This window comes from Netta rufina (assembly GCF_964035555.1).
Source record: "Netta rufina genome assembly, chromosome: 4".
Classification (NCBI taxonomy): Eukaryota; Metazoa; Chordata; class Aves; order Anseriformes; family Anatidae; genus Netta; species Netta rufina.
The window spans coordinates 30,513,924-30,540,633 of NC_140127.1; the positions used below are offsets into that span (position 1 = coordinate 30,513,924).

General features: G+C 34.1%; 1 protein-coding gene across 2 annotated transcripts in view; it reads right to left on the reverse strand.

Moving 5' to 3' along the window:
* GRIA2 (glutamate ionotropic receptor AMPA type subunit 2) overlaps nt 1-26,710 on the reverse strand; it is a gene marked incomplete at both ends in the record, with an annotated part of 89,483 nt that overhangs the window by 3,310 nt on the left and 59,463 nt on the right. For both annotated transcript variants that reach the window (XM_084285871.1, XM_084285870.1), the window contains 6 exons: nt 14,352-14,550; nt 18,454-18,824; nt 19,327-19,533; nt 20,698-20,808; nt 21,533-21,637; nt 21,918-22,085. In XM_084285871.1, the coding sequence (XP_084141997.1) occupies nt 14,352-14,550; nt 18,454-18,824; nt 19,327-19,533; nt 20,698-20,808; nt 21,533-21,637; nt 21,918-22,085 (1,161 nt within the window). The remainder of the gene's footprint in view (nt 1-14,351; nt 14,551-18,453; nt 18,825-19,326; nt 19,534-20,697; nt 20,809-21,532; nt 21,638-21,917; nt 22,086-26,710) is intronic.

Sequence of the window (26,710 nt, forward strand, 5' to 3'; positions counted from 1 at the left end):
AATATATTCCAACTTCAGTAAAATATAAATCAGAAGCTCCCACTCAAACAAGATGATTATTTATTTATTTATTTATTCTTACTGTTTTTTTTCAGCTCTCTGGAGCTATTTGTTATGCAATGAGAGGTGAGCTGAAATGTGTCAGTGGCACTACAAAACTTCAGATTGCTCCACAGAGGAAACTAACATTGCTGTGAAACCTGAAGGGAATGTTAATAGTGAGGCACCTGTTTCAAGGTTGTTCTTACTTGTAATACTGAAAATGCCTCACAAACTCAGCTTGGCAAGCCACATTTTTCTTTCAGAAAGACCATGATCTAAAGTACATTTCCCTCACTTTAACCAATTGGTAGTTATAACTATAATTGGCAGTTATAACTACCAAGTGATAGTTATTGCTTAACCTGAAAATAGGAGAAAAACAACATTTGCTATCTAGATGTCACCAAAAATGAAGTACTGTTATTAATGAAAAAGCAGATAGAAAGGGCATTTCAAGTTCTTTTAAATAGGTTAAACAGGTTATGGTCAGTAACAGTTATTAATCATGTAAATACTATATGAAGCCGGATTCCTCATATTGTCACATACTATACAATTCTAACGAAGAAGAAAGCATATGTATATATCATCTCCTCCCATTTAAGCTGAGCAGAAAACCTAAGTGTGCAAGAATTTCACATTCCACATTAGTCTGATCAAGATATCTGTAGAACTAACAGGGGAGTTGACAATCAACCCTAAATTACTTTCTTAAAGAGACAACCTAAATCCATTTATGAAGTAGACAATAAACTACTGTAAAATGTAATACTATATGGCCTGTAACTCAGCGATTATTATCTTTCTAATTTGCTATAGAAAACCAAAGACCATGTTTTGTAGTCATCCTGTAAGACTTTATTATTGTATGTGTAAATTCACCAAATTTCTACTATAATAAAATGTATGAGAAGCAATTCTCCAACAAAGATACGAAGAACACCTCAAACCAGCAATTCTACTATGAATCTATCTTTAATCACACCATTTAAAAATAAATGAATCAAGTATAAAGGCATCAGAAATGCCTTCACCATCTCCCAAAGCTTCACTGTTCTCATGAAGAACAAGTATCATTTTCCTAGACTTACCCTTATTTTTCTGTCCAGAAATTTTGCCTAGGAAGATTCTGAGGCTCAGGTTTCTCTCTAGTCTCCATACGTCTGTTATTATTTGAAGTCCTGGTAGTGCTATGAGCCACTGAAGGTTTTCTAACATCAAAATATTCCAACTATTACCAACCAGAATCTACATGTCTATCAGCACAGCTGAAAGTTCTCTTGATCTGTTGATCAGATCTGTTGATCTACGCATACTCAGTATACCCATTAATATCAAAAGGGTTGGATATACTCAGCATGACTAGAATGATTGAGAAACATAGCTCTGCGCTGAAGGCACAGTGGATTTCTTGTATTCTTAGAACATCTGTCATATTGTGTATGCATTGTTCTTGTTCCATCCAAGACGATACTAAAATTTATGATTCTAAAAACTAAGGAAATCCCTAAAACAAACAAAACAAACAAGCAAACAAACAAAAACAAACAAACAAAAAAAACAAACCATCGACTTTAACAAGCCAGTTCACAATGTAAACTATATCACTATGTACTATAAGTTAGCAGTAAAAAATCTAATTTTACACTTTTCTCTCCCTTACCTGACTTACCTGATACATAGCTGGATAGATGGATAGCGCCTCTCAGATAGTAAGTAGCATTCCACACCTGAGAATTCCATCTGAAGATCCATGTCAGTTAGGCTATTTAATGTCTGGGCAACTCCATCAACATTACCACTTTATAAAGAAACTGTAAACCCTAAATGCGTTTACAGCAAAGTTGGTGGCTTTCTATCATCTGTTCCCTGCATTCACTTCACTGAAAGCAAAGCTACAAGTGTTTGCCTCTGCATGATACTCAATATTCTCCTTCCTTAACACACTCAGGCTTGGAATGAGAAGTCCATAACCTCATATGAAGGAGCTCAATCTTCCCTGAGTTTTCATTCCCTCCACGTACCCTCTAATTGAACACAGATCCCTTTCCAATCACCGTTAACACTCATTTGGCAACACACATCCAACTTCCTACACAGGATTTACAACTACAAACTAAGCAAGGGACATCTAGCTTCCAACAGTGATATAAAAACGATTACAGTGATATTTAATGTTCATAACTTGCTCTATAAAGGGGGAAACTAAAAGCTAGACTAATTTAGAATTGTCTTAAAGGGTTCAGTTCAAACCAAAGCAGACAAAATGCTTCCAAGTACCTGTCACCACAACTTTCATTACAAGGCATTTAAATCCCATGTTGTAGAATAGAAAAGGTTATGGTGATATTTACAACATTGTTTTCTTATTGAAATAACATTCAAATACTAAATAAACAAATATACTTCATTTAAGTTAGACTACTGTCATGAATGGCTTCTAAAATTGACTTAACTGCCTTTGCTTCCTTAACTATGTTGCCTCCTGGTTTATTAAAATGATCTTTCACAGGTGTATATATGTATGTTATAGATGTCTAGCAAAGTCTATTCAGCTTTCATCATTCAGCCTCAACAAAATGCAGCACCCCATTTCCTACTGTCACTTGACTGAGATCTGATTGTATCAGGTAGATGGAAAGGATGAGGGGAGTCGCACTACAGACCGAGGGGCTGGTGCTGGACATCTGAATAGGAAAATGCATAAATAACAGATTTCTCAAATGGTCAAGTGCTAAGAAGAAACCTCCCACTAGATGGCTCACAGGTTCCTTGCCATATCATTGAAGGTAAAAATACCTGATCCAGCAACCACAGAAATAAAAATCAGTAATGAAAAACATCACCAGAGATACTAAATAAAACTCAGGATTTGCCATGACTGCAGTCTTCTGCAGCCATGGACACTGAAAAGAAACATTACGATGGAATTCACACAGCTGATAATCTTAATCCCTACCTAGTCCTTGAACTTGTCTTGATTTATTAAAAAAAAAAAAAAAAAAAAGAAAGAAAGAAAGAAAAGAAAAAAAAAACACCATGACATACAACTTAAGGAATACTTGACTTCTAAGGTTTTTGGTCTGATTGCTACACAGAATACTTAATAGCAAGACTTTGTTTTCAGCACTTTATTTCCTTCACAATTTTTTTCCTTCCCAGAAGCTGTATTTTATATAAAAAGGCAGAATTAAAGGATGTAGAAAAGGACAGCATTCAAGACCTTTGCCTAGCATTCCGTGCATACATATGCATGTATTCAAAAGGTCAACATTATCTACTTGATAAACAAAAGTATGCATGCTTATCCTGTGCACATATCCCGATTCAAAAACATTTTGAAATAGTATCATGCTTATTTAAATTTGGCCCATGTTATAATTCCTATAAAATTTATCTTCATCTCTTTAAACTGCAGTTGGAAAAGCACACCATCATCAGTAACAGTGGACTACACAACATGGAAACTGAATTCTTGTGAATGTAGGGTGCCCTGTGTGCAAGTCAGGCTTTTATATTTTCTTATATACTTTTTTTTTTTTTTTTTTTTTCTGGCATCAAAGAAAAAGGAAGAACAGCAATACTCCATTAAAAAACAAAGGCATGTAAACTCTCCCACCCCCACACTTTTTTACCATGCTATCCAAACAATGCAACCAGTGTAGATGACTTTATTATTTGACTACAAGAATATTGAAATAATATGCACTGTTCTTAATTAATGTGATTCGTTGCTATTACTACGTCTCTCCAGTGTATATATGAAATGTTAAAAGCTAATAGTACCTTTGTTATTACAATCATTACCAATATGTAAGCACACAACCCTAATATTCACAATGAACACTTTCTGCATTATTTACCATTTCTGTGAAAATACAAAATACCTAAGAGGCTACATGTTTTTTTTTCTTATCATGTTACCTCTGCATGTCACGACTATGAAAATTACTATTATGAAGTACACATCCCATTTACATGTAAAATACATAAAACACCGCCGCCATTAGGAAACTCATTAGAAAATTAAGTTATGGAAAGCTTTATCAAGTTAATCGTGTATTTTGTGGGTCATCAGATATCTTTTCCAGTTTGTCATTCAAAGACCTACTATTCTTAAAATGGGATGTTGTAATTAGCATGTCATTGACAGAAATAGCTTGTCAGACTACCAATGCTCTGCTAGGTGATGATCTTGTACTGCAAGAGCAAAACTTTAATTCTCAAATATGGTCTGTGTAAATATCCTGTTGACCTTCCACACTGAAGGACAGGAATCAATATTATCACTGACTACAACATGTAACAATAAATGAATCTTGCTAATTTAAAGAGAAAATCAATTCATACTCCCACAACCCCCCCCCCCCCCCCAAAAAAAAAAAAATAATAAAAAGTCAAAACTGTTTTTCAGCCTTTTTAATTAATATTACTAAGTATTTTAGAATGCATAACTATTTATACTGGGTCGCTACTGAGAGTAAATAAGAAAACAAATAGAATGAAGGTCTACATTTTGTAATATACTAATAATTTTATTCTTTATTGGTAAAATTAATGTGATCTTCTTTAGATGCAGTTTTACAAGCTTTCCAGTTTCCCTAAACTAATTGAGCTATTTAAAGTATCTTTAATACGTATACTCCTATTAAAAGAATTGTAAACCGTTATAAGAATGTATTCCTCAAAAGCCTACTTATAATAATTTGTACCAAGAATCCACGTATGAGAAGACAACATATGAACATGGAAGACAAAGGCCTTATGTCATCATCATATTCATGTGATTTAAAGAATTAATTGTTCAAGGAGGCTTGTCTTACAAGGTATGTTAGTATTAAAGTTTCAAGAGCATTTAATTGCTGTTAAAATACTTGCTGAAAGGACTTCTCTGAGATTTTTTATTAAAGTAAATTCAGTTTCAGTGGAATCTAAATTCCTCCACATCATTCAACACTTTCATAAAGTCAAAGAAGACTATTTAAATTTCATTTCATTAAAAACTCAGATAAATGTCATGCAAACTAATTTCTATGATGACACCTAAATCAATGTGTTGTTCTTTGAAGTGTTGGTCACAGGGAAAATCTCCTGTCCACTCCAAGAGCTAAGCCTACAAGGACAGCCATCATACTGCAGCATACATTGCAGTATCTACTACTACAGCTTTCTTACATGACTGTATTACAATTGCAAATTTTAAGTAGGATCTTGATTTGAGTGGGGAAACTGGACAACATAAAGGAAACAGTACATAGTTTAAACTGCAGAAAAATCAAAAAGCATCAGATTTTCCAGCCTCACGAGTGAAAGCAGTTGGAGAAAGGAAAGTATCTGCCGTGTGGTGGGAAGACAAAGAAAGACAAAGAAAAATCTAGGTATAGAAACACGATCTAAATGCATAATTAAGTTATTTTTATGTAACGGAAGAATAATAAGTCATGCAAATGAGGGTACAGAAATCATCAAAATGAGTTAGATGCAAAACAAAAAACTTATTGCACCTATATGGGGGTGGTGGTGGTGGAAATAAGCTAAATTCCAAAATACAGAAGTACTTTCTTAAGAAATAGCAGATTTTGTAGTAAACTGCAGATGCCATTACGGAAGCCTAGAATCAAATATACTGTACTTCAGAAGAACGAAAAACCATTTAAAGCAACTACAGCTCTTTCAGTTTGAAGTACAGCATGCCATGCACAGTTTCAGATCACATTTCATAATGAAAACATTTGAAGATAGAAATAACCTGTATCTGTAAGAAAATAAATTGGGTTGATCAAAATGTATTAAGCCAGATAATGAGAAATTATTTATTTGTTACATATGAGTAGTGAAAAATTCTGAGCGCTTCGGTGATAGAAATGAAATTAAACTTTCCAATTCAAAAGCATGGTCCAGCACTTTGGGACCAATAAGAAAATCTGCAATAAAAAAAAAGCCTTTCACTTGTGTAAAAACAACACAAAAAGGAAGGTAAATCACCATCTATCAGCAAAATGCTTACCAGCAAACAGTTTGATACAACTGGGGGAAAGTCATTTCCAGAACAGACAGGGAAATATTAGTGCCTTTGTGCAAAACATTGCTGAGATCTCAGCTGGCATACAACGTACAGTTCTGTTCACCCACATTCAGGAGCAGTTACTTTGAACTAAAATATACACACAGAAGAGTTATGAGATGAACAGGCAAATATCTGTCTTGCAAATCAAGAGTTGTTTTAGTTGATGGAACTGAAAGCTTAGAGGAAAGAAACAAAACAAAACAAAACAAAAAGAACAACAAAAAAACATACTTGCTCTGTACTAATGCATCAGGAAACAAAACACTAGGAAGAAAAAATATTTAAAATATATATATAATTAAATGAATTATTAATGTACTATAACATGACAGGATATAAAAACACTCACACTGGAAAATAAAAGAATGTTTCTAACCATCACAGGAGTAATATTATGAAATTATCTGCCCTTAGGAACAGCACAAGTGAAACAAACTTTAATATTTATTTTAATGAGTATATCAAATTATAAAATAAATTACACACCACTGGAGAATCTTCAAACTGCACTGCTGTAAATTCATTGTACCCAGCAAAAAATTATCTTGTGCAGAGCACAGCCTGGTGAGAACATCTAAAAAAACTTGATGAAAACTTGAAAGAGAAGATCAAGGAGTAATATATTCCTTTCATCAGACACAATTTGTTCTTATCAACAGGAAAGGAAAATTATACTATACAAGAATGCATTTTCTTTGTAATAAATATTATGAAATAATAATTTGAAAATAAGCTGAGTAATATACAAAACAAAGTTTCTGAAGCACTACAGTATTTGGGTCAACAGGCTTGCTGAACTGGATGCAGCAGGATGCGGGGTAATGTGGACAAAGAAATAATTTTTCCTAGATAATAATATAGTAAGATGCCTGGAGGAGGAAAAAAAAAAAAAAAAAAAAAAAAGGAAGTGTTCATTAGTTCATTCTTTATTTTCAAGTGAGTTTCTGGAATGGCCTAAATTAATTCTTTTGTGTGTTGCACAGATTTAAGGACTCTGAAAACCAAGAAAACATAACTGAAAACGTCTAGAGGGTCTGTCTAGAGGGTAACCTCTTGAACCCTCTAGACCTCAAAGAAAGTACAACCATTTTTTCACTAATATACTTTTGGATGTAAATGAAAGTCTGTCCATCATCTCAGTACTTCAGTGAAGGGCCTTTTTCTTCTGTCAAACCAATTAAAAACAAACCAATATTCTCTAATCGTATCTCCTTCAAGGACTCATGACATGTCAGTTCTATAGTCTCTGCCTTTTCGTGTAGAGATTACAGTTGATGACAGAAGTTACATATGATTTCACAACTGACATTCTTTAGTCTCCATCACCTCTTGAACGCTTCTATGGAGCTAGTCAAAATTTAACAGTGAAATATGTTCTGTGTAATTCTTCTGTATCTCAAACAATAAAAAAGGAAGTTGAAGTATGATTCATAATTGTTAACCTCTACTTTCACTTAAAAAAAAAAGTCTTTCTTATTTTCTCCCTGATTTTAGAGTTTTCTTGTGTATTTTTAGAAGCTTGAATAATATCTTGTCTAAAGACAGGTCGAGTTTCACAGACTGCCATATGCTTTTTGTCTTTTTTAATAACTTTTTGTAACACGATTATCAACTTCAAAAGTTAAAGAACTATTTCAAAGTACTCATAAATCTAGAAGCACTAGACTGTGTTGAAGATCTTCAGAAAAGACAAGAATACTAATCTTCAGGCCAATTTTCTTTGCCTCCCAAAAGACAACACTTTTTCACAAGAAATGACTCAGGGGAAGAATGTCAGCTCTTCTAATGTTTTCTTCTGGCCTTTCACTATGAAAAGGACTTCTTTATAAAACAGTATGGATTATTATACTTCCATCATTTTTTCCATGACTAACTTTCCATTCCAGAGCTCTTGCCTCCTGCTTACTCTGCTCAGTGAAAGCTAAGTAACAATTCTTTCTAATGGAGCAATTCTGCTTGCTTTTCATTTGACAGAGGAACAATTCTTAAGGGCTACCAAAACAGAACAAAACAGATTGGTCTGTCCATCTCACACTGTTGGTTTGAACATACATAAATATAAAAAGTTTTTAAATAAAACTATCGTAGGCAGAGAGAAAGTAAATTAGTCTCATACTGCTCTGCACATCACTTCTTCTTTTTGAGATGCCTTCTGACCTCACAGACTATTTCCAATTCATCCTTTAAAGTGATAAGAAGGTAGAATGACTGATTTCATTTTTTACCAGTTTTATACATATTTTTGATGAACGATGGGCAAGCAGCAAAAAGATGACTGAAGTTTAAAAGAAATTAGCTTTGTGCCATTTTTGTTTCCTTTTGGTATTCATTTTCAATAAGCTTCCAAGCACACAGAAATGATGGAAATGTTCTGCTGAACGTTAAGCTTGCATACTTACACAGCTGTACTTCGTTTCTTTCTTCCACTGCTGTAGTCCATAAAAATTCGGCATGAAACACTTAGGAAGTTAAAACACACACACATTGCCTTAAAATTAATTTCTGCAGTGTTAGGTGTGCAGCAGTCTGTCTTCTTGGGTTAGTGACTTTTTTCCCCTCTCAAAGTTCAATCATGTATCTTGGTTAATACAGACATGAACTGCCTTTACAGCAGCTGCTCAGAAATCACTGAAGGTAAAAATACTTGGTGATTGTAGATAATGTCAATAGTACATACCGGAGAGATGAAATTCCACTGACCCACCATTTTGCGCTCCATCAAGTAGTATCTTCTGTCTGACAACTGTAGAGATGATGCAAGTGTACACAACCAACTGAAACGATCCTTGTATCTTTCAAGCCATGCTTTGCAGTCCTGTTCATGTTGTAACCATTACAATCCACCTCTGATTTGAGAAAAACATGTACTTCTGGAAAAGCACAGCCACACACAATTTCTTCAATGTTTTGCCCGTTACTTCAGGCTGTAAACCCAGGAGAAAATGCAACCACAATGAACTACAGATCTTTATTTAGGTTTTCAGTTGCACTAAGAACTCTAAAAGTACTATTTGCAAGACAGAGCCACTAGTAAATAGCAGAAGTGACAAATATCCCTCCTCAGTAAAAGAACTCTGAAGACTTGGATTGTACTTGCAGTCCTGCTAGTAGCAACTGTTCTAGCATTTACAAATATAGAGAGAGTTAAGAGACCTAACTCTCAGATCTCTAACTGATCTGCCATTGAAGAAAATTTGTGCCTATAACATTATTATTATGAAGTAATATTTTCCTGCTGATTTTTACTGTCATTACCACCCACCCCCACACATCCATTTTTTTTTTCCCCCCTCCTTTTAATACTCTTAAAACCATTACTTCTGTGTGGTATTTTCTACACAGGATATACAAAGCTTCTGTTTCTTGTCTTAAAGCAGCAGCAAGAACACTGGACTACAATTCCTGTTCATCCTTTTTTCTCAGTTATGATTCTTGATTCAGTGCCAACTGACGCTCTCCAACTAGTGTATGGTCATTACCTGTAAAGTTAGTCAGTAAGTACCTCAAAAAACATAAAGTGTCAAGGCAATGTAAATGTCTTTGGTCATGAGTGCCAAGGCTATTATCTCTGAGTCAAGTGATATGGACTAGCTTATATGCATACTACCATACTGTCTGTAGGTTGTGGTGACCCACTATTTCCTCCACCCGGGATTTTCTAACCTACACCTGGATTACTCTGTTCACCCCACATTGTAGCCGCTGGTGCCAGACATGTCCACTGCAGACATGAACCAACATGTATTTAATATAGGTGACTAGAATCCTAACACAAAAAAGCTAATGTGACAACCCTGACTTGCCCAGGCTAATGTAACATCTCAAAAAGTTAATGTTATTTAAGCATTCACAGAAGCTGAACAAAGATTTGAACTCAACTCTTTCACTTACATATATATATTATATATATACATATATGAATATATACAAATATACATATATGAATACATGAATATATGCATATATTCAGTTATTCAAAACAGGAGTTTTCAGCTAAGTTTAAACATTTAGATTATTGCCAAGAACTGCTGTTTGGAAAATAAGAAAAAAAAAAAATATCCTTGTGGTGAATTATTCCATCTTAAAAACAGCAGGTAACACAAATGAAGCCCTTTACTCTTCAGAAATACCTTCTTCACAGAGAAGAACAGAAAAATACCATGGTCTAGAACAATAACTTCCACCAAATCAGAATTGGATGAAATAAATTCAATTTCTTTTTCTCTCTGTAGGAAGAAGTCATGACGGAGGAATAGGGAAGAACAATCACTAAATGCCCGCAACACATTTTAAAGAAGACAGAATATTGTTTGGATTCATCTAACATCAAATACTTCTCCAACAAATCACTCATGATTCATTCAGAAAATAAAAATGCTTGCCAATGAAACTCTGAAAGTCAGAACAACAAATGTATTCATAGATATTCATAGATATTGTAATCATTCTGTAGATATTCCAGGAAAAAAAAAAAAAGTTGAAGACAATGTCGGCAATTATTTCTTCTTTTCTTTTAGCAGCTGCTGAATTTCACCTTACACAGCTGACAACAGGTAGCAGATAGCAGGCTACTGCTATCCAGTAACAGATCTTTCTTTCTCATTTCTGGCATACTTCACACTACTTATCTAACCCACCTGCTGCAAGGCATATATGCACACTGTCTTTAGCTGCTCACAAAATTGAGCTGAGGTGCTGCCCTGTGTGATATTCAAGTTTTTATCTTTCCATAAAATTTGTCTATGAACATGGAAAGCAACCCAAAAACAGTGTGTTTTTTCTGTACTGCTTCACATCCATGGGTACTGGATTCTGTCCAATCTTCTTCATCAAAAACTGAAAATCTCTGAAGAGAGTCAGAGTGAATTAAAATGAACAACTCCTGTGTAGTAAGCATCTCTGCACAGCTCATGTAACCTCCTTTATATTTGAGTTAACTTGAATTTAAAGTCAACATATAGTTACATGTTGTTCCATCTGCAAGTATTTGTAACAATTTTGGGTGCACAAAAACCAAAGTCAAATGCATAACCTTCAGAAAACTGAGCAAGCAATTTTAAAGAATGTTTTCTTCTCCATTCAGTATTTTAAATTGTTCTTGTTAAGCAAATCATTAAAACAGGTAATTAATTCACATTAAGAAAACTATAACATTCAAAGGTATCAATGGTTAAATGCTTTATCTACAGTAATAGCTTCATCATTAACCATTATAACTATTTTCCTCATCAGCTCACGTATTTCAGTGGGACTCCGGCATGTCAGAGACACCCTGATACAGAAAAAAATAACAAAACACCACTACCACCACCAACAAAACCCACTATGGCCTCACATTCACATAAAGTAACTCTTGTGCCTGCATTTACTGACTCAAAATTCTTCAAGCTAGAAATCAGGCATAGATGTTAATTTGTTCTCCAAAATGACACTTAGTTCACAATAAAGATTAAACTTACTAAACAGCAAACCCTGATGAGGAAAGCATTATAAGGCAGTGCTAGGCACACTGACACTCTCTTCTCTTTGTCTTCTTACTTTCTCATCGATAGTAGTGCTAGTAAGGTGTCACCTCTTCAGCTCTGTTCTTAAGAGACGACAATAATAACCAATCTTCTTTCTCCCTGCCCTTATATATATATCACCACATGCAACATCATCTTGCCAACCTATTGGTCCCACTGGCTGAAAAAGAAAGTGGTTTAATGCTAGCAAGAATCAAATAAAAGGTGGTACCTTTTTAATGTTTTCTTATGGTACCACAAAAGAATCAGAAGCGTTTTCTCCTGCTCTCAGACTGAAAAGCAGATCACATTGTTGAAGAGCCAGAAACCTAAGTTCTTCCTTGAATACAAAGTACCAGACAATTAATCTTCCTCATCTTGATTCTGTCTTTCTTCTTCCCAAATATACCTTTACCAAAACAGCTCAGTTGTCTGGCATTAAACGTGCTTCTTCAAAACCTCTCAAGTTTTGAATGTGCTGTTTACTTTAGCATTAAACTACATAATCCATGAACTTCTCTACTTACCCAGTTGCCCAATGGAAGGATCTCATGTTCACTTGTGTGAATTAGTGTCATAAAACATGTTTTTGCAAGGCAAGGCAAATTCTATTTACTGTTCTTACAGTATACAATAATCCTTACTTTTATGCTGAGAAATGAGGTCTCTATTAGTGATGATTTAAATACAATACACATTCCACCGAAAACAATCTTGAAAATAATATCAACTCTTGAAGAGAAAGCAGACTAACTGGAGAAACAAAACAAACAAACATTTAATTCGTGACAGACAGTCCATTTAGCTTGGTGCTAGAAAAATGCTCATTTCCAGCTGTTCAAAGAATTTGAGTCCTAATTTCAGGTCACATCCACTCCAATCTATTTACTGCAGAGAAATACTGTGAGAGAAATTTTAGTCTTGCCTGTGCTAGAGACTGCTTTCACATCGCCTTTAGCAGACAGTTTGATTCTTGAAACCTGAGTTTCAGGTCTCCTAGAAAGAATTTATGACAAATGTTATTTCTTGAAAAATAACTGTGCAAGCTTAAGTAATTTAGAGCAAACAGTAGATAGAACCATTGGGCTAAACAGTGGCATTACACATAGTGCATCGACTTGTTTGTGATAGAAATTGCTGAGAAGGAATTTCCAGAGGTCATTATAACCTTGTTTGTGCAGAGCAAAAGCTAACTGAACAAAAGGTGAAGAACACGTCCTCACAAAGCCTTCACTTATTTTTACAAAGGTAAGTTTTTTATGCTCAGGTAACCACTGGAAACACTATTTGTGTTAAAGTGTAATTAGGAAGATGCACATGAGTTTAAACCTTCTAATTCTTCTAAGTAACCATCACAGATAGCATCTCAACCAACATTAACAAATTAGTAGAACAAAAACTACGTACCACTCTATACACATTTTTCTTTAAAACAAGAACAATAAAAAAAGCCTGAAACTCTCTAAAGAGAAACTAATCAAAGTAACTGATCTACCTTTAATTCACATTCAGTCCCCAGTATAGCCACAATCTAAAAACTTTATGCTCTCAAAAACAGAAAAACATTTGTATGCTTCTCAACACTTAGCACCAAAACCCAAACTTCATTTTTACTAGCTTACACACCCGATATTAGTTTCAGTTCAGAACAGCAGAAATGCAATCAGCACCATGTCTTCTTACAGGACTCACTAAAATCAGAAAAAAATGCTTTTCCACAGTTGAAACAAGTACGGTTCCTATTTGGTATGCTACCAGTTAAGTAAGTGTCACAAAGCCTAGTGAAAACCACAATCCAACAGTTACTACTCTATACAGTACACAAGAAAAAAAATGCGAGAAACTATTTCACTTTGCTTCCATGGCAAACTCTATTTGAAATGTAAATATAGTATTTCCACCTGTTTTAAAATACATGTTGTTTAAGCCTAACACTCTTACCATCCACAGAAAAATTAATTAAAAAACAACAACAACAAAAAACAAGTTCTTCATACTTGTAGCACTTCAGACCCACTTCCATTTTAGAGTGCACAGACACTGCAAATAAGTCACAGTGCTTTTCTCAGCAGCCTTAAGTGCCTGCTCTGATGGATTTCACCATGGTAGCTGGTATCTTAAGGGCAGCTTGAAACTCACACATTGGCAGTCTTAAATTTTAAAAACTGAAACACACTGATGTAGAAGGTAAGGACTGACAGACTTCCAACACATAACTGTAATGCAAATACAATAACTGTTTTCAAAAGCAGGAATGGATTTACCACAGCTGCCAACAGGATTGTAACCCATTCCCCATCAGTAAGTTTGAAAAATCATGTGAAATACTAAAGCATGATTGTGCACCTTCCCATGTTCCTATATACTGCACGACTATCTAAAATATAGCACAACTATCAGTCTTGTTTAAAATTGTTAACTACTGTCTTACAGCCTAGATGAATGATGTCAACTCCCTTCTATGATCAGATCTTGTTTTTTTTCTTTACAGTGGAATATTTTTTAGGTAATTCCTTGCAGTCATTTTTACTTTGCATTGTTTATAACATGGCCCTTATATTTATATATAGATAATAAAATGCTATTGTAATGAGTAAACTAAAACACATACATCTGCAAGTTAGGCTGCACATATCACATTTTTATAGCAACCTTTTAATAAAGCCCAGGGAGAAAACATTTAAAGAGTGGAGACCTAGTTACGACAAAACAGAAATCTAAAAAGTAGAAATTCTTACCCTAAAAAACTCTTTAGTGGAGCCAGAATCTAATGTTCCATAAGCAATTTCAGTTTGCTTGGAAAGATCCTCTGCACTTTCAATGGGTGACACCATCCTCTCAACCGTCAGGAAGGCAGCTAAGTTAGCCGTGTAGGATGAGATTATGATGAGGGTAAAGAACCACCACACACCTCCAACAATGCGCCCAGACAGGGATCTAATAACAAGTATGAAATGGATTTGTAAGGTGAAATGAAAGTCCTAAAAAGGAACACATGTTATCAATTTTATGCAAATGATGCATTATACTATAGGGAGGCATTTCAAGCTATCTTATAGTGCAGATCTGCATACTAATCAGATGGGAAATCAATGCATACTCCATCCACTACATCTGGATTTTTGCAGAAATCAGGACTCCAGCATTTACTTTAGGGAGAATTTAGTTATCCAGTTCTTCAGTGTCCTGAACACTCTGAAATTAAACCGCTCATCTCAGTGTGCTATATTAACACATTAGCTTGTTATTCTCGCTAATGTGAATTTATGTGACACGAAGAGAATAATACAAAAATAGTGAAACAGAGCTTTCAGATAAATCATTATGTACTTAAAAATTTAGTCTCTTTAGCTTTCTTGTTTTCATAAGACATTCAGACAAAGACTGATTTTCACAAAACAATGTCTTATGCTGCTGTGGACAACCTATACTAAGAAATAAATAGCATTATTTGCAATAAAAACTGGCCCAGGGAATATCCATAAACTAAAAAGTGCACACGACTTTTGAAATATACAAGCATTTAACAAACTGACGACTGGACATGAAACAAGCAAACTGATAATAAAGAAAAATGGTAAAGAAAGTATATTTTTATATAATATGATGTTTCTAACTGCAGCAGGTGGGCTCTTATGGATCTTTGTTTTGCATCTCCTGCTCAAGAAGAAAGAAGAGAAGAGAACTCAAGAAAATATATAAAACAGTATATAACTAGAGAAATTCACTGATTGTCAATACTGGAAAGCTGATAGAATTATTGATACTGCCATCTTTGTCAAACTTACCATTTTTGAATCATCTTTTAAAGTTTGAATTACTCACTACTTTGATTCCAAACAAGACATTATAGGAAGGAGTACATAATCTTTGGAGAGGTACTTAAGTATTTGGCAGAAATGTACATGTAGTTAAAAGTCTAGCATTGCAGTAGCTTAGGTATGTACTGATGTGTCTCCTCTACCTATCAAGTAAACAAATCAAAAATCATTTACCCAGCTTACAGTATTGTGAGTGAGATGTCAGAGTTCTTCTGATACTATACATACAACAAGATATAGAGGATAGGTCTAATTATCTATATGCATTTCAAAAGTATGCTTTAACTTTAAACACAGTAGTCGTGTGAAGCTGATTTATTGAACTGGGAACAAAAGTAAATGGAACCAATTCTGGACAAGTCATTTTCACTAACTGTCATTGTAAAATATTTCTGTGGTAATTCAGACATGAAAAGATCTATTCCATGTCGCTGACTCAGTAAGTCACTCCACTACATGAAAATCAAGTTAGATGTGGGTCCAGCATATGTTATTAAAAAAGGACTACAGAAAAGACATTTCAAGTGCTTTCTAGATTGTAATGTGTTCTGTAAACGTTTTCTGTCACCTTTGGAAAAAAAAAATCATTTTGACATGCATGTAAACTGAAAATATAAATTCTACAATTCAAAGACTGAATTATATGATAAATATACATTTGCAAGGTAAAATCTATGATTGTGCATTTAATAGCTGCTAATTTTATGGTACTTTTTATTGTATTGATATCTACTATAAATGATAATTCATCATCTTCAAAAACCCACGATCTGTAATCAAACAAAACTGCTACTGACCTTGTAAAGCAAGAATAAGCTCAATAGCAATCTAGATATTATGCTCCCACATAACATTTTTAAGTAAATTTTTTTGTGGTGCCTTTAGTATTCAGAAATTTCTGATAAGGTCTGTCCCAGTTAAATAAACCATTTCTTTTTTGGTGTGTATTTCCAAAAAAAATACAAAGTTGTACAATTATACGCTAGCATGAACCCACACTTGTATAAGTACCTCATACATCAGATAATTAAATACTAAACTAAATTTTTCATGCATAATTACCTTGATTTGTTCACCATGTTTTGCACTTAGAAAGGTATTATGTATTAGTACTGAGAGCACAATCCCATATAAAAATATCAGGAAAACTTTGCTGTATATTACCATTGTCTCCTCTGTGCTATCCATAATGGCAACGTTGGGATTTTTTTTTGCAGACCAGTTTCCAGATGGTCCTGTCTTACTCAGCATCACTTCTATTTCAGAGTCAGGAAGCCCTAGCTTCTTGGTAGTTCTACAATTCTTACACCCTTATTAGGGAAATGATAGAACTACAAATATTTTGCTAATGTTTGAAGAGATTCCTAACCACATTTACTGAAATTCATTTGCAAAGAGTTCAGATTCCCTAGGGAGAGTTTTGGTGCAAGAACAAAAATAACTAAGGTGTTTGCATCCCTTTTATATTTTCATAATAAACTGAGATAATATACAAACTAAATGCTTTCCTCAAAATGTGTTTGTAATGAAATAAAGTGTTGTTAAACACTTCACTGACAATAAATCTGCCACTTGAATCTCCAAAATAATTTCAGTTTCATGCACCTTTTATGACGGTCATTTACTATCATTATCCTTGCAACACCTTTTAAATGTTATCAAACAATGCACAACAACTGTCATGCTTTAATAGTCAGTAAAATGAAAAAAAAAATTTGTAATTCAACTATGGCCTTGCTTCAATAAAAATAATTTTGCAGCTAATAGAGGACTTTGCAGACAACTAAACTTGTAAAGTATATAATCAATACAAAAACCCAAAGGACTGAAATTAATACAGCTTCTCATGACCTGAAACAATTTGATCTCTCTTCACCCTCTAATTTCTTGCATACAGTTCTTAATGTATTACGTGCCAAAGCTATCACATCTTTCACCATAACCACAGCCATCTTTCACTGTGTAAGTTACATAGAATCGCTGAAGTTCTCTCACACAGTAAGTGCTCTGCTATGTCTGCAGCAGCACATCTTGAAAATCTGTCATTGCCTTTCAGGATACAAGACTTGGATACAAGATGCTCCTTCCATCTGATTTATTTGCACAACAGCCACAAGACTCTGGAAATTGAACTATGTCCTGTCTTACTTTAGGACATTGAGAAGAAAGTTAACTTGCTTGGTACAGTTAGGAAGGTCTTTTGATTTTATTTCCTTAAATTCAGTTGCCCTATTTCACTTCTTACTACAGTTCCTTCAAGCAGCAAGTAGTTATTTATCTACCTACTTATCACTTTGCTGAATCAAGGCTAGAACCATTTGCGCACAAGGGAAATAGAATATTTAATGAGCTGCAAAGGAATTAACTTAAGTGCTTCAGAGTTGTCCCTAATAAGGTAGGTTAAAATCCATGAGGAATTAAGCATTTATAAACTGGAGCTTCAAATTCATTTTAGCAACTTCCTTTGTGACTTATATAAAACTAGGCCATAGAAAAACAGCAACATTTTGCAACTATTCACAATGAATTAGAGTCATCACATGACTTCTATTTCAGTTCAAGACTCTCCTATAGAAAAAACAGTGGATTAATTAGTATGTTATGATGAGTTTTAGTGGTAAAGTGATGCCTGTGTAGTTCATGGCTAGTACATTACCCTTTTTTCCCATTACAGTTGCTGTGAACCAAATGCAATGTCAACTGTAAAATGGGAATATGCAGCAAAAACACGGTACCCCTCCAAGACGGCATGGAATGATTTGAACCTTATGCATTTTACAGTCTCTACATGGTGTATACAACTTCACTTGGCAAATACATGATCGACATTAAGACAGTATCGATCAAACACATTACCTTTTGTCAGAGAGAACTGTCTTTATTTCAAGGACTTTTGTGATTTTAGTATGGAAGAAATAAATTATAGCAATGATTTCTTTCCGAGTGAAAATATATGCACCATGAACCTCCTCTGGCTGAGACCAAAAACGCACAAAGTTGAAATGGGCGAGTAACCAACCTTGGCGAAATATCGCATCCTTGCTGCATAAAGGCACCCAGGGAAAACCAGAGACTATTAAATATCCCAAATTCATTAGTTGATTCATTAGTTTGCGTTTCTCTTCCATCTTCAAATTCCTCAGTGTGCCATTCGTATGGGCTAAATCTGCTGACCAGGAATAAAACTACACTGACCCCAATGTAGGCAAAAACAATGCACATCCAGATTTCATACGCTAATGGATCAAGAAATGAAAACACTCCTGGCTTGGATTTCTGAGGCTTCTTGATCATTATGGATATCCCCAGACTCATAAACGGCTTTGAGAAGTCAATCACCTCTTCTCTCACCAATGTTATAGTTAATGGAGCGATTGCAATATCGGCTTTCTGTAAAGGAAAAAAAAAAAAGCAAATAATAGATAATATAATAGATCATATAACGATCAGAGCAAAGAACAGTTTAGTTTGTATTGCATTTCATAAATGCAAAACAGGACAGAAGACACAGTAGCAACATCCTTTTCATTAAAAATGTCCAATGGAGAATTTCAGAAATTTTTAGTTGAAACTCTTCTTACTGAAATACACATGGTTGACATATTCCAAGCTTCCTTATTTACACATGCCTTTATATGACATTTAAAAGTGTTAGTAAAATCCATTGCCTGGCCAGGAGGATGAAATATGCACTCATTTCCCTTCCAACTTCATTTGCATGTAAAATCTAAATCCATGCCTTACATTTAACATTTTTTGATACCAAGACAAGCTTTTAATTCTCCATCATAGGAATTACATATTTTTCAACTACTCTGTAGAGAAAACTAACCCAAATCCCATATTCATCCATCAGTAATTTAAATGGCTTTATTATAAAAGATGTTCTTACCCCATAAACAAGTTCTCCAACCATCCCATTCCATATTTTTGTGTCTGCATCCCTGGCCCCATACTTGCCATCCCCAACAATTGTGAGCTTATACTTGAATCCACAATGTTTGGCAATTTCTGTAGCTAGGTCCACACAATAGCCCTCATATCGATCATTTCCTTCAAGCATTTCATGATTTTTCTTCATCATAACATATGGGGACTCCTGCACAGAAATATCTTGCTTTAGCTACTTTGTAAAGAGACAGATGCATTAGTTGTACATTTCACAGATTAATAAATTTCCTTTTAGATATAATAAAAAAGACAAGATAGCATCTGACTCATACGTGCTACATATGATTATATCAGCTGTTAATTATTAATGTAACATGTCCTGTAAAACATTTAAAAGCTACATTGTCCGCAGTCATATACAAATAACAGTACTTACAGGCATAGTGATTCCCAGCAGTATGTTAATAATGGTCATGAATGTTAACAGGAGTTATGCATTCAGAGAAGAGAGAATAATTTCCAAAACCTGTTTCTTTCTCTCTTACAGTTTGGATGGAAGAAGGCAAAGACATTTAGTTGTTTTTGTTGTTGACTTAATACAAAATTTCTTCCTATTTCACAACTACATACATTCCTGGGAAAACACTTCAGGCTTTCCAAGATAATTCAATATCTTTATTGAATTATTTCACATGAAAACAGTTAACTACAAATATGCAGTGGAGTTCTATCATCAGCAAAACTATTTATGGCTCATACAGCATATTAAAGGAATCTATCTCACTCTTTGCTCAACTGTTACCCAACTGATTCTTGCATCCAGTGATGTTCCTATGCTACTCTGTGACTTAACCAAACCAATAAAGAAGCTTTGCAATTAACAGAAAAATGCTGCTATATAGCAGTTCATAATGTTATTTTCTAAACAACTACAACATAACTTTTAATGTTTTATCTTACACTTTAGCAGTCCACAGTTCTGGATACTATAGTTCTGAAGTTTGAAAAACAGTCTCTTCTCTGCTTGGAAAATCCATTCTCCAATAAGCACAGCAACCAGTTAAAAATCAACACTATGGCTCTGCCATTTAGACAAAGTGCTCTTCTTTGAAAGTAGGTATTTCATTCCTATTTTCTAGCCTAAAAATTTTAACTTTCTAGGATGTTCATTTCCTTGTCAATGACTGCTACAGAAGAAAACCACATACTGAACCACATATCCTTAATTTCCAATTTTTATTTATGCAACATAATGAGTAACATGTCAAAATCTCAAAAAATAAAGAGACTATTTATATTTAAATGAATATAATCAGGAAAAACAAATCACTGTAGGACTGACTGTTTTTGGACAAAGTATGAGGTTAATTACCAAAATAGTGGTGACAATAATAGTCTTATTCTCTAGTCCTGAAGATTCATTTCCAAGAGGGCCATCAAGCGGATTCACAACCATTTTGTCCACTTCACTCCAATATCCAATCTAAAGATTACATGGATAGGATGCACAGACACCAGTGAAAATGAACTTTCACAGAAAATGTAAAACATATTACTACTATGCCCATGATTTATGCCCATAGAGAACTATTTTAGCTATAGATCTATCAGTGTAAATATTTCTATTTATAGTTATTATAACAATTATTAACGAGAATGAAGTCATGACATTTGTTCACATTAATTTGTCTAATATAACATTTTCATTCAAATATTAACAAGTTTTAGTAGTAATATCACCAATTGTAGGGTTGAACGGATTATAAAATACTCCATATTAGGAAGACATGATAAACTGGCTTTTCCTGAAAGGTTTGGAATTAGACCAGGAAGATAATCATGTTTAAAGAAACATCACTGAAAAGCTGTATTTGAAAAGCTGTATTCTGCATTTGTCATTCAGAAGTGTATCTCTTCTGTTAGCAATTACTGGCTAACATTCAGCATTTCAGATGAGAAAGCAAAAAGTTTAATACACAAAACTGAAAACAAAATATTCCCACATAGTACTTACCTAAAAACTCCTATTTATTAGATATAAGTAATACATATCTTTACTTTGTTCTGCAAGACCAACATAGAACATATCTTTAAATAAACATTATGACAAGTCATGCTTTAACTCATCCACAGTGTTTCATTACCTACCTCTGCCATTGCTTAGCATGATAAAACCAGTATAGACACTGTAAGACAACTCAAATTACCTTCCGAGGACCAGTACTTTTGAGTTCCATGACGTTTATCGTAAAATTGATTCTTTTTCCATTCTGATCAAACTTTATATTCCCTGTTAGACCTTCCACCTGAACCTATATAGATGAAGATGAAAGTGGTAACAGAATTAATTTTGTTCCTTTTTAGAAAATGTATTTTGTTTTCATAAATAATTTCTTATTTTTCAGAAACATTCAGTTTAGACCCTTTTCCATACCCAACGTATCTTAGTAAAGGGACATGTTCCTGAGGAGTTAAGTTCCACATTATTCCCAGCAAGATCAAGGCAGGTTAGGAGACTAGAAGGTTCCTTTCAAGCATTTATAGAAGATTTCACACACACACTCATCCCAGCATTCATTCTAGAGAAGCTACCTGTTTCAATGCCCTTTCTATTTCTACACCATGACCCCAGGGTACAGCTGGATTTGCAAGACAATCTCCAGCATTTCCTCTTCTGGAGATCTCAATCCTCTGTTTACGCAAATTACGGAAAGCTTCTGTCATCACTTGAACAGCATCATAGGTCAGAGCAGATGTATACTGAAAAGGAGTGAAAATAGTTCATTAACAAGCAGCTTCGGTTTCAGCAGATCTTCCAACCCTCTCAATCCATTAAACACAATAATACATTAAAAATAAAGACAAAAGTAAAACTTCCTTGAAATCAGATCAGTTGGGTCTGATTCAGGTTGGGGACAGTACTAGTAAGTCTAAACTGAAGACTTATAGCTGTTTTCATGGTGTGAATTCTACTCCTTTCTCATTACAACTGTGTAACACTTCTGTGTGCAGACACAGCTAACGTCCACAGAGGTGAAGGGGGGAAAAAAAAATCCACTATTTAACTTGAGTTAGCCTACAGAAGTAAAATATTGTTCCTTTGATTATACCCTTCATGGAGGTGCATTTATATACAGATCCGCAGACCACACCTCCTCCCACATATATACCCACAAAACCAAACAATATATATTTGCATATATATGTTCTTATCTATTAAATATAGAAACTCAAGAGTAGCTGTTTTCTAGTATGCAATACCTTGGGCAACAACCTGAAAAAAAAAGGTTTTGGGATGAGATGCCTGGAGTGATGCCTCTCAAAGAACTATAGGAGAGGAAAACCCCCACATTCCTTATCTGATATAAGGAGCTTTATATTTTACAACTTCCGAGATATCAGAGAAGAATCCAGTGATCATATGCATCGCAAGCTGGGACCCAACAGTCAAAAGCATTTATATTCATTTACTGGAAAATTTTACATCTTAACTAACTAACTGAACAAAAACCACATGTGCATACACACTGAGGACTTTGTTGGATGGGCTTTATGAGTCCAGAACATTACAATTACGCCAAATTTAAGACCCATTTTTGGAAATATGGGCCAGAATATAACTACTTACAGCCTTATGAATGAATGCAATGATCCCTATGAAGGCTATTAGATGCTGAAAATATATAAACTGTAAAGCAGTGAGAAATGATATATTGGCTTTTTGCTTCAATGGTTCAGACTTTAATAAGAATTTTAATTAGCTAGCTCAAGTCATGCAGAAGGCTCTTGTAATTGTAACCAAGGCAGTCTTTTGAATTGAGGTCATTTTTGTATGCAACTGTTAGACCTTGGAAAGTAAAAAAAGAAAGGTGGAACTCTTTTTTTTTTTTCAGATGTACAAGCTTACTGGATGATTAATGTGAATTTTCTCAAGAAAGTCCTCACAGTGACTTGTATCGAAATAATTAAAGAGATCAGAACAACCGAAAAATGAAGGGAAAGTCTGACTGAAGCTGACATGACTTTCTGCTACTGAAGTAGCAGTGATTAAGTAGGGTCATAGATGAGGAGATGAGGACAGAATAACAGAGAGAAGATAAAGGACTGAGTCATTTTGGGGGACTGGTTAACCACAGTACTTCAAATGTGTTTATTTGTAGTACAAAAATTTGTTGTACTGCATTGTAACATTTTGAGAAACTTTGTATACAGCACTGCAATAAACCATCAAAATATACATTGAGTAGCAGAGGAAATAAGACCTTGAAACTGAGAAGTTGTAGTGCTATCTAATTCAGTTATGTCTCATTTGATCCCTGGTTTATTTTAGTATTTTATCTCAGGAATACAATCTCTATGTTATAAAATTAGTGCCCTGAATATCCACAACTCAGTCATATATCCAGTTTGTGTAGGGCTTTGCCTATTCATATGCATCTGTATGTATATACATCACCACATGTAAAATCCACATGCTTTAATTGAATTTAAATCAGCTTTAATCTAGGGCTCTCGATATATTCTCCACATATTATACCTTCATGCTGTGGACGATGCCATGAAAGCAAACATTTTTTGCATCATTTCTTACTGCTTTAGTTGCATGTATTTTCAGCTCTTCATGGGGACTATTATATCTATTCAGTAAACTGCAGAGAGCTTTAACATTAACCAATTGAAACTAAGTGACCTCATGACCATAAACAAGAAATGACAATCAGATAACCTGCTCATGCAGAGGGATGTGTGTATGTGTCTGCGTACAGAAAAACAGTTGTCACAAGTTAAAGGATGCATTAGCCTTGTCTTGATTCACTATATTTTATAGAGGAGATTCATTCAAGTTCTGATTTGTGTTTTGGAAATCAATGGGAGCACTATTTGGAATATTATTCTCTGAAAGTGTAATGGGTTCTTACAGACTACTACTTTTACAGCACTGTAAATCTGCTAACTTCATTTCAATTACTTTCAATTTTAATGATAAGACATGCAAATCTAAGATTAAACACTATCATTACCATTCTATAGTTCCTATAGAATTATCTGTAATAGAATTATTAAAATGTTGCAAATTATTAATTAATAATAGAATATTGTAATAGAAATAGAAATTAATAGAATTATTAAAATGTTGCAAAGAATATGCAAAAATATGACTTAATTCATAATTCTAGAACTATAATAAACTGATACTATAAACTATAGTATAATACTCTGAAGTGCCTAAGGATTTTATGTTATTTGCTATGAAACATGGACTGCATGCATGTCCTATAAAAAGAATCCTCTTTCTCACTAACCATGAAGTGAAATGCCCCAGTTGCCAAGATGAAAAAAACACAAGGACCATATGCTATTTTATTCAACCTAAGTTCAAAACATACCATGGAACGTAATGAAATTTATCTGTTGCAGTTGCCAAAGATTAATCTCAAAAGTAAAGATAAAACAACGTCATCCAAGACTGAATAGGAAATATTAATCATGTGCTGTCCAAGAAAAACTGGCAAGATGCTGACTTTTCTTACTTTTAACTGCTGCCCAGTCATTCACAAAATACCAATAATCCTTAAAGTCCCAGTATCCTTTTTAAAAGATACTGTCAGTAATTGAATCTTCTAAAGATGAAACACCAGATAATATCTCCAGAAGCACAAGATTTCTTTTTATGTGTATATTTTGAAGCTCTAAAATATTATAAAAAGATTCAGTCACATAATGTTAGTCTATTAGTCCTGAGTTTAACCCAATGCCTGTCCACTTGCTGAAGATGTAAAGCTGGAAGATAATCTCAGAGATTTAAATTGTAACAATAATAATAATAAAAAAAAAGATATACTTGAGCAGGAAAAAAAAGAAATGAAAACGTGAAGGCAAAAACGTAAAAGAAACAAACAAAAAAACAGTAAGGAAGAATTTTGCATTACAAAAAGTGGAATTCATTTTCTCTGTAATTGGATGCCAGCAATGTCAGCAATGTCTAAATTTATCCTTGTTTACTTTTTTTTTTTTTTTTTTAAACATAAAGAAGAAATGAGAATTTTCAGGGAGTGATTCACCTGATGTGTTAGACACCTTCTTTACATAAAATGACTCTTGCCTTAGATTCCGTTAATTTAGTCTCCAGTGACTTATGTGACTATTAGAAGAGTCCAGGGCAATCAGCTTAGATGCAGATGTCTATACGGCACACACACTAAAACAAATGAAAACCACTCAAGGGGACTTTGAACTACCCATTCAGTCGAAATGTAACAGAACAGTGAGAAAGACAAACAAGTGACAGGGTTTTGGGCATAGACTAGCTGAGTCAAAGACAGCAGTGCTACTGAGGGAGATCTCAGCTAGAGGAGTGTATGCAGCTGAAAGTGTTCAAGAAGGCTGAATTAAGACTGAAACAGGTACAGCAGAGGGTTTGTCACCATGTATGGGGGGCATGCTATTGGAAAAGCAGAAGAGACACCCTACATCACAGAAGTTAAGAGAAACAAGATAGAAAAGCAGATTGAGTATTTTCCTTGGATGAAGGGAATATTCAAAGAGAGGTAATAAAGGAAGTGTTCTTTGCTGCAAAAGTAAATGGATAGAATCAATGTGTATGAGATGTTCAGCATTTTTTCTTATATTTAGGCAATTAAAATATACTTAAATATAAACAAATGTAGAACAAAAACAACGTATATACAAAGACTTAAACTGTGCATCCCTGTAGCTTGCAGGTATATAAATAGTTAGGTTACTGCTCTGTATTACCATTTAATTTTTTTTTTTCTTAACGGTTCACTAAGCATTTTATCACCTTGTTTGCAATACTTCACTAAGCTATAGAGGTTAAATTGAACACAGTAAATTGTGACAATAAATGGTGCCTTGTTTTAATATTTATTTGTTTTGTTTTTATGATTATGCTTTCATCTGTAACTGCATATTTTTCCACAACAAAGTATTACTCTACAGGAGTGTTGGTATATGCCACTCAACAAAACATAATTGCCTTTTCATAGTGCTTTTTTGTCAAAGGTCATTTTTGGTTTAAAATTTCATAAAAATACACCAAAAAATCTCTAAGTCTTTTATTTCAGAACTGCTGAAAACTTGGATACAGATCTAGAAGCAATCTTACATTTTCATATATTATATATAAAAACTACACATGTAACATAAACAGTAACTTGTCAAGAATTAGTAAAGTAACTTGGGAACTACTTCATGTTGACTTTGTGTAGTCAAATGCAGCTTGTGCAACTATTTCTTAAGGTTCTTTAACTAGTAGGCTATCTGGGGAACGTATTGAAAATTGACAGTATTACACACATCTTTGAAAACATTTGAAAGTGTTCTGACAAATGACAATGCAAAAATCACTAACCGATGGGAAACTG